General features: G+C 34.8%; 1 protein-coding gene across 1 annotated transcript; it reads left to right on the top strand.

The window, feature by feature from the left end:
* Positions 1 to 7,543: 7,543 nt before the first annotated feature.
* On the top strand, positions 7,544 to 9,849 carry HELRODRAFT_115400 (hypothetical protein; the record flags this gene model as incomplete). Its single annotated transcript, XM_009029900.1, has 7 exons — positions 7,544 to 7,641; positions 7,786 to 7,881; positions 8,112 to 8,360; positions 8,446 to 8,591; positions 8,887 to 9,171; positions 9,327 to 9,470; positions 9,625 to 9,849. The coding sequence occupies exons 2-7, from the start codon at positions 7,827 to 7,829 to the stop codon at positions 9,847 to 9,849; spliced, it is 1,104 nt and encodes a 367-aa protein (XP_009028148.1). The 5' UTR covers positions 7,544 to 7,641; positions 7,786 to 7,826.
* Positions 9,850 to 10,202: the final 353 nt, after the last annotated feature.

The following is a 10,202-nucleotide window of genomic DNA, read 5'->3' as shown; positions in this document are numbered from 1 at the left end:
TATAGAGAGATTAATTTAGACTAGAATAGGAATTAAAAGCAATGAAAAGTGATTTAGTTTGTTTTTTTTATACCAAATTCATTAAATATAATTAATAAATCTGCTGTTGCTAATGTGTCTTTGTGTTTTACATCATAATATAAAAAATATTTTTCAATTTAAAATTCAAATTACAGACAGACTTAACAGGCAAAATTGAACTCACCAGTAGCAATAATAGCAGCATGTTAAATCCAGAAAGTGCACTTGTCAAAGAAAATGACATCAAATCTGAAACCTTGGTTAATAAATTTCAATCATGTAATATAAATCACTTTATTTATTTTTTATTAATATGGGGTAGGGCCTAATAGGTAGAGATGATGCTGTCTATGTGTATGTTTCTGTGTATGTATGTATGTGTGTATTTATGTGTGCTTGTGTATGTGTGAATAAATCATTATTATTTTATTATTGAAACTTGTTGAATTAACGTTAATAAGAATCGATCAGAGAAAAATAATAACAAAGATGATGCCATTCCTGGTAATCTCGTTTCAAAATGGTCGACTCTGAATAAAGAGGATTTGATTGAGGAGTGTAAAGCTCTTTACAAGGTTTAATTTTTCAATGGGAAGTCTTATTATAATTTCTCAGTGTAGTCAAAGTTACATTTTGAAGTCAATATTGATTAGTTTTTTTTGTCAAAAAAGGTGTTGAAAGTCATTTTGTTTTTCATTGTATAAATATATATTTAAATGAGAAATTAATTAATTAGAATTTTTATTTATTGATGATAACATTTTTTTCATCCTTTTTCCATCCATCAATCAGGAGAAGAATGCCTTGGGGGGGTTTGAGAAGGAAAACGAAAGAATAAAAGTATCAATATTAATGATAATTTTATAATTCTAACTAACCCATTTAATCCATTCCTACAAATTATGACGATAATACAGCATAAATTCTCATCTCTTTCACTAATTTAGGCAGAGCTGAGTCAGAAGGTTAGGCGGACGAAGGAATTGAACGAGCAGTTGGAGTTAGGCCTGCACGCCAAAAGAGATCTCGAAAGTAGTTATTCCCTAATGCTGGATGAGAAGGACGAACTGATTAGTGTACTTAGGACCCAGGTAGGTAGTCATGATGATGATGACGATGACGATGATGATAATAACGATGATGATAACAATGATGATGACGATGATGATGACGATGATAACGATAATGGTGGTGATTTCATAAATCTTTATGAAAGTGTCTGCTTACTCGCCTAAGCATGATTGCACACAAATTTGCATTACATAAAGATACAACTGCTAAAAGTGGATCCCCACGCTAATGTATCATCGAGTGCTGATAATGATATTGATAAGTTGAAATCGTCATCATCACCGTCGTCATCGTCATCATCAGCTCTGGCTAAAACTGAAGACAGTGAACTTGTAATGCTGAAAGAAAAGGTTAGCTGATTGCCCGCTTGGTTGATTGATTGATTTATTAATTGACTGGTGGTTGGTTATTTCAATTTATTTATTTATATTTTACAAAAAACACAATCATACAGTTACTTTTAAATTTCTACAAGTCGGTCATTCAGCATTCATTCATTCATTCATTCATTCATTCATTCATTCATTCATTCATTCATTCATTCATTCATTCAATCAACTCATCATCACCGTCAACACCGTCATCTTTAGATTCAAAAACTAGAAGCCCTGCTTTCAAAGTGTCGGGAGACGATCAAATCCAATAAGGAGAAGTCGAGGATGATGGCCGCCGAGAAAGATGAACTGATGAAGAACCACGAAAAGAAAATGGAAGAATTAAAATCGAAATATGTAACCTTTTTTGTCGTTGTTTTTATTATTATGGTCATTATTATACAAATTTTATTATAATGTATGCAAATGTATTCAATTTTGTCACTCATTTGTCATTCAAAGGATTTAAGTGTGCAAGAGGCACTGCTGAAAGCAAAGGAGGAAATGACTAAGGTATCAAAAAATAAATAGATGGATAGACGACTGAATGATTGACTGAATGAATGACTGAATGAATGAATGAATACATGAATGCATGAATGCAAAAATGAATGAATGATTGAAAGATACGACTAAAATCTAACTACCAACTGTTAATTGAAAAACCAGATAATTGAAAAACATAATGAACAACTGAAAGAAAAAGAAGATTTTATAAAAGAATTAAACTCCAAACAAGTGAACCCACCATCATCATCATCATCATCGTACCTTTCAACACCATCATCATCATCAGTAGCAGCAGCACTTCAGAGTACTACTATCATAACTACAACTTCAAATAATTTAGACGCTTCAAATGTAACATCTAATACTGCTGCTACATCAGCAGCAAAAATTGTGAACATTGACGACTACAACAAACAACAGCAGCTTCTTGAAACTAGGTCGAGGGAATTAATTCAAGTCATGGAGGAGAGGAGTAGGCTGAGGAAAGAGCTGGCCAATCAGAGAGAAAGGTCACTAGCTAATTAGCATATCATTAATATTCATGACTGTGATTCATCGTTATTATTATTATTATCATCATTACTCACATCCATGATTTGTTATGTTAATGATATGTTAATGTGTCAGCTTGAACTTACTTAACATAGGTTCGCAATGGTCCTCGAGAGGTACGATGCCCAGATGAAAGTCGTTCAGACGGAGTTGGAAGAACGAATGAGGCCTGGACCTGCAGCTGTCACTCTGCACCATCAGATCAGGCAGATCATGGGCGTGCAGTCAGGAAACGTTAGTGAAGAGGTCAAAGATACTAAAGGTCACGAGAGTAGTGCCGATGATAAGGATGCTAAAACATCATCGGCATCCACCCAGCCTAAAGATGATCAACCATCCCAGACGTCATCTCCACCAAAAGCTCTAACAGGTCATTCTTCCTCAGATGAAAAACTTGAACTGGCCGAGGTCAGGATCAGCAGGCTGTTGACCCTTTTACAGGATTGTGGAAAGAGTCTAGACGAGAAGGTGGTCGATGAGAAGAGATGGCAGGATCGTCTGCTGGAGGTGGAGAAAAATCACGCCGAGAAATTCGCAGAGTCTGAAGAATCGGTGAAACGTCTGAATAGGCAGATCACAGAGCTATCGGCCAGGGAGAACGTGCTGAATACAAATTTAGAGAGAACGAGGAGAGAGAATGAGGAGATAGTGAGGAGGCAGAGGAGTGATATGCTCGAATTGCAGAAGGTTGTCGAAAAGTTGATGGGGAATGAGCAAGTTCTCAAGAAACAAGTTAGGCAGTTGTTGTTGTGTGTTGCTGGCTGGTTGGCTGGTTAGTTGGTTGGTCTTCCAAATAAATTGTTCACAAATTGTTCATTGTTCAATTGTTAGTTGACTGATTTAGTTGTTGAATGAATAATAATTAGTTAATTCTTGTATGGCAGATTGATTTAATGATTGGTTGGTTGGTCGGTCGGTCAATTAACATTTTAAACTCCACCTCCTCGCAGATGAATGACATCAAGCGATCGTGCGATGATGAGGTGGCCAGGGTCAACAAAGAGAACGAGTCGGCTATGAAAGAGTTGACCCGCTTATTTCAGGACAACCAATCGGCTGTCGGTGACCTATTTAAAGAGCTGCAGCAGTCGAAGCAGCAGTCGAATGACATCATCAAGCAGCTAGAAGATGAACTGAATGAAAAATATTACCAGCTGGAGATTGTCCACAGCTGGCTGGAGGAAATCCGAGCGGGAAAACCCATTTCGCAGATTCCTACTGAGATAGTCTTTCTTCCCATGCCGCCCAATAACGAGGATCAAGATAGAAAGAAGGACGAAAAAACGAATGAAGTTGCTGCTAGTAACGATACTTCTGCCAGTGGGGACGTTGTCAAGGGGGGTGGATCAGACTTGGGTGGAGAACAAGGAGTGGATCAAGCTGCAACAAATTTGGCAGCAGCTGCAGCAGCGTCGGTTACTGCAGCTGACACTAAATAGATTAAAGTAGTTGGTGGAGCTCTGATGAAAGATGTAAGTTCCTTATTCAAGAGACATCTGATAACAATTTGTATGTACGTATTCGAGCGTCAGTTTTTGTGTACTTTGTGTGTGCGTGTTTTTGTATGTGTGTGCGTCTTTTTGTATGTGTGTGTGTTTGTGTGTGTGTGTGTGTGTGTGTGTGTGTGTGTGTGTGTGTGTGTGTGTGTGTGTGTGTGTGTGTGTGTGTGTGTGTTGGAAAATTTTGTGAGTTGGAGCATAAAAATTATTTTACTTTGAAAAATTTTAATTTTCATTATTCCAACCATGTTATGCTTCGTTAATTATTAATTATATTTTTCTATCGTAATCATACGATTGATTAAGTTAATTAATTAATGAATGAATCAATCAATTAATTAATTAATTACACACACTGTACATTACTTGTGTACTAATAACTTGATGTATGATCACAATGTTTCTGGTATTTATTGGTAATGAAAGGAGTGGAGCTTGTTTGTGTGAGCATTTTATATATGATTCAATTTGTATTGTATTTTATTTGGTATCTATTGGAATATTTTACATTTATTTGTCTATTTATTTAAATGTTTATTTATTTATTAACAATTTTTTGATTCGATTTTCAATAAATTCAATAATTTTCTCACAGGCGGATTTTTTCATATCACTGTGTTTTTCGTTTTTTAGTTGTTTTTCTCATGAAATTTCTGCTTTTTGTAATATTTTCAAGAACTTATTTATGGCTGTGTGTACTTGTGTGTGTGCGCGTTCGTGTGCGTATTTTAAGTACTCGTGTGTGTGTGTTTGCGTGTGTGTTTGCGTGCGTGTGTGTGTGTAGGTGTGTTTGTATGTGCTAGGTATGTTTGTATGTGCAAAGTAAGTTTGTATATGTGTGTACGACTCTAATTTTTAGTATGATTTCTAGATAGTGTTTGAACCAGAGAATTATTGATTAGTTTTTTTTTATTTAGTTGAATTTGTGTTATCATCAATACTTTTTTTTGATTGATCAATGATTTTTCTCAATTTGAAATGATTGTAATTAGTTCCGGCTGACTATTGTTATTATTCTTATTGTTAATAGTGTTATTATTATTTAGTATTGTTGTTGTTGTTTGTTGTTGTTTGTTGTTGTTTGTTGTTGTTGTTATTGTTGTTGTTGTTATTGTTGTTGTTGTTACCTTAGTTCTTTTATTTAACTTTGGATGTTTCTCTGTGTTTTTTTTGTTCTCTATGCTTATTTCATTTTTCTAACAAAGTACTTTAATACTATTTTTACTACTTCTTCTGCAGCTACTACTACTACTACCACTACCACTACTACTACTACTTCTACTACTACTACTACTACTTCTATTACTACAGCTACAACTGCTGCTGCTACTACTACTACAGCTACAACTACTACTACTATTACTACTACTACTTCTAATTGTAACGATAACAAAAATGATCTTAGTTGATAAATAATGATACGATGTTTTTTTTTCTATGTTGCTTATTTTTATTCATTTTTTCGTCTTTATATTTTTATTTGAAGTAGTTCATTTAATTTTTAGTATATGTTTTTTTAACCTAACATGCTTTTTTTCTCTTAGAGATCTTTCCTGTCTTTTTCGTTAAATAACTCCTTTATAAAAATTTACTTCTAAAGTAATTTTAAACTAAATAACAAAAACATTTTGACAGTGATTATAAGCGAAAGAACTGACGCAACCTAAAAAATATAAATAAAAAGCAATAGAAAATTGTAAAACTGAGAAAAATAATCATCAATCAATCAATCAATCAATCAATTAGCTTATAAAGCGCTATTTCCGCGATGTTCAACAGCGCTCCTCAATGAATTTTGAAAACAGATGGGTCTTGAGATCCGCTCTGAACTTCGCAAGCGATGGAGAAATAGTTAGAGAAGTAGGCAGAGAGTTCCAGAGAAAAGGACCAGAAAAAGCAAAAGCAGATTTGGCAAAAGAGTGTTTAACACGAGTTAAGAAAAAGCGAGAAGAAGAAGACGATCGTAAACCGGGGCGTTTAGGTTCAATTAATATATCTGATAAGTACTTAGGAAATAATTTAGATTGAGACTTATACATGAACGTGCAAATTTTAAAAATTATTCTATATTTTATAGGTAGCCAGTGCAAGAGAACAAGATATGGAGATATATGAGAAAAGAAAGGGGCACGAGCAACTAGACGAGCAGCAGAGTTAAAAGCTTTACTTAAAGGATAGAGTATAGAGTCAGGAAGACCATATTAGAGCGAGTTACAATAATCAATCCTAGATAAGACTAACGAAGTAACAAGAAGGAGAAGAGTAGGATCATCAAGAAAAGGCAAAAGTTTTTTTATTCTACGTAGATGAAAGTAAGAGCTTTTAGCAACACTATTAATCTGAGAAGAGAGAGAGACATAGTAGAATCAAAGATAAAACCTAGACTACGAAACTTATGAGAGACATCAAGAGTTTTAGAATCAGGTAAGATAATAGGAGGAATAGTAATTGAGTGTTTAGATTTATTAAAACAAATTAATTCAAACTTAGAAGGATTAAGTTTAAGACACATAGAATCAGACCAAGCGATAATCGAAGAAAGACATAGAGATAAATTATGAAGAACATTATTGAGATTAGATGGAGGAAAAGAAGTATAAATATAAGAATCATCAGCATATAGTTGACTAGAGAAAGAAAAGTTATTAATAATACGAGGTAGTTCAGAAGTATAGAGTATAAATAGAAGAGGGCCAAGGATAGAACCCTGAGGTACCCCGAAAGTAAGAGTAGAGGAGTTAGAAGTAGAATTATTGAGAACAACAGAAGAAAAACGATTACAGAGATAAGAAGAAAACCAAGATAGACAAGAATCAGTAATATTAAAAGAAAGATGCAGCAGTCTCAAGAGAATAGTATGGTCAACAGTATCAAAAGCTGAAGAAAAGTCAAGAGCAAGAAGAAGAGTAAGATTACTATTGTCACTAGAGAGAAGGATATCATTGTGTATTTTAAGTACATCATAAGAAAAAGAAAGATAATGACGAACGAATGATGATAATATGACGTCTTGGGTCTCATTCAATCATTTAAAATTGAAGAAATCTTCGATAAAGAACAAGTATAATTTGACAGATTTGAAAAGTTTGAGCTAATATTATTTCTATCCATTTACATACATATATATATATATATCCCATGTATGATATATATGTATATGTATATATATATATAGAGAGAGAGAGAGAGAAAGAGATGGAGAGAGGTAGAGAGCTAATGTGAATATGATGAAGATGAAATGTAGGACAAGCGTTTAAACATTTATGAAAAACAACTTTGACATGTATATAAACTGTGTGTATGTAAATATGTAATGTAAATACGTAATTATGTAGATATATAGGTATGTATATACGTGTGTATATGTATCTAAATCTGCGACTGTGTGCGTTTAGAGGCATTCATACATATCAAATGGTTTCATGTAATGGCATTTGGAATCAATTAAATGATGTTTAAATCTGAATGAATGTTGAGCGCTTCAGAAATTTAAAGTTGTCGTTTTAGTCGGTACCAAGATGGCGTATGTTAATGCTTAAAAATCTAGACTTTAGTGATTAATTTTTTCGATTTTTCAGATTAATTATTTCATTTATGCGTTTTAAATAAAAGAAGTAGGTTGGCTATTTGCTATTTTTGGTTTTTAAAAATTTTAATCACTGCGATTTTTTGTTTCGGCAATTTCAATGACATTTTTTTTTACAAAAAACAAACGTCCCTTGAAATCTTGATTGATTTTCACTTCCATTTCAAAACAGAAAAATCAGTCTCCTCATTTCACGCTTAAAAATTTTTAAAGATGGCGATGAATGGTCAACTAAATGGAGGAACCGGAAAGTACCTTGATTCACTTGGTGAGTTCTTTTATTTATTTAGAAATTCATTTAATTTAGTTTTAGTATTTAGTTATTAAAGAGAATTTTGAGTAGATCTATCTACCTACTGTCTACTTAATTTACTGCTACTTATTATCCCATTGTAAAATGTTTTTTGCATGTGTTTCAAATCTTGGATTTTATTTCAAAGTTATCACAATTTGATTTTTTCATGTATTTTTAAATTTAAACTTCAAAAAATTTAATAGACACAGATGATCCTGAATATGTTCGCCAGCTGATGAGGCCAGTTGATGTGAAGGAAGATGTTAGGCAGATGGAAGAAAGGAAACGTGTGAAATTAGTGTTAGAGAGTAGTCTGTTCAGGAATGAATTAGAAGAGCTTGTTGTGGAACAGCTCTTTCAGAATGGCGGACCTCTCACCCCAAACTCTGTGACTGCTAAAAACTTGTCAGATTTGCTGGCAAACCGAGTTAAAAATGCAGCAATAAAAAATGGTAAATTTTTTCATTCTTGATCAAAAAATTTTGACTTTTGAATTTGAAAGATTTAGTTGATGTAGAATCTGCTTCATTTGGTCAGGTTTAGGGCCTTGCATTCCAATATCAGATATAAAATCCAGTGTGGTGGTAGACCCTCTGGAGCGCACGTTCAGGTGCAAGTTGGCTTCCCTCTATAGAATCATCGACCTTATGGGGTGGAGTCGTTTCATGCAGGGGGGCATTTCTGTTAGTATCTTATATCTATGTTTGTTAATATTTATATATCTTTGTTCTGTTGTAATATATATCTATGTTTGTTAATATTTGTACCTCTGTTCTGTTAGTATTTCAATCTATGTCGGTAGATAGCCATTGAAAAATTAGCTAGCAGCTGTTAGGAATGTTAATTGATGTGATTTACTTGATATGCTAATGTTGGCTAATAGGATTGGGTAATAATTATGTGAGCCAATAATTATTAACTGATGCAGGTTTGCTTTTTTTTAATTTGTTCAAATTCCTCAATTTTTTAAAATTCTAGGGTCGAATTAGTCAGGAGCATGAAAGGTTCCTCATGGGCCCGTATGGAATTTTCCCCAACGAGGTCACCACCACTAATCTTCTGAAAGTGAACACAAAGGGTGATGTACTGGATACCCCTGTAAACCCCTTGATACATAATTTTTACAACGGGGAGACGACCAACTTAACTAACGGTAATCAGGCAGGGGTAGATAAGAATGAATTCAAACTGCATTCTGCCATATACGTTGCCAGACCTGACGCTCGATGCATTGTCCATCTGGCTAACAGTGCTGCTGTTTCGGTTGGTGAATGTTTTAGTTAGGCCTGCTGATGTTTGTGCGTTTGTGTTGTTTGTTTTTGTGTTTATGGTGTGTGTGTTTGTGTGCGTGTGTGTGTGTATGTATGTATGTATGTGGTACACGTATTCATTTGATGGGTTGGATGATTGACATCCAGATATCAGCACTGAACCAAGGTCTTCTGCCCTTAAGTAAGGAGGCCATATGTCTTGGGGACTGCAGTTATTACGTTTACAACGGTGGCACTCTAGACCCGGAGCAGAGGGACAAGTTGAGGAGGTCTCTTGGTCCTTCTAACAAAGTTAGGATAGCGGTTGAGATGGTGACGACGACGATGATGATGGGTAGCATGATGATGTGTTGAAAGTGTTATCATAGTGTTAGTAATGAATTAATGATGGTAATAATGATGGTGAGTAGAATTGTTAAAGTTATATTTACGATCAAATTGAAAGGTGTTATTCTTGAGGAACTTTGGAGCGATGCTGATAGGCACATCAGTCGAGGAGGCATTCTGGTTGACCAGGCATCTCATGTCTGCTGTTAATGAACAGGTATCTGTACGCACGCGCGCGCGCGCATGTGTGTGTGTGTATATTTTACTCCATTTTACTTTTATCTCAGCTCTCATTGGCCAGAACTCCTGGGGCTCTGAGCAATCTGAAGCTACCATCGGATGAAGAGAGGCGGAGTCTATTTGAGCTGACCAATCAGGTTGAAGTGGATCAGAGTGGCAGGAGATATGGGCGTGGGGAGAGAGAGTTTGAAAGCTTCATGAGACATCTTGATAATGCTGTTTGTATCAATTTCTTTACACACATACATTCGCACACACATACATATATACACATACATACATCATTGAATACACGCACACACACACACACTCACACACAGGGCTACAGAACAGGTTATCCATACAAAGAAGAGGAAGTTAGTGGTGGTGGCCAAAAATCAAAAAGTGGGGCAAGTGACGTTAAAGAACCCCCGCTCGTTTCCTCGTTTGTCTATGATTTTGATGACGCCCCTAGTA

This window comes from Helobdella robusta (assembly GCF_000326865.2).
Source record: "Helobdella robusta unplaced genomic scaffold HELROscaffold_63, whole genome shotgun sequence".
NCBI classification, from domain to species: domain Eukaryota; kingdom Metazoa; phylum Annelida; class Clitellata; order Rhynchobdellida; family Glossiphoniidae; genus Helobdella; species Helobdella robusta.
This window is presented reverse-complemented; position numbering and strand designations above follow the sequence as displayed.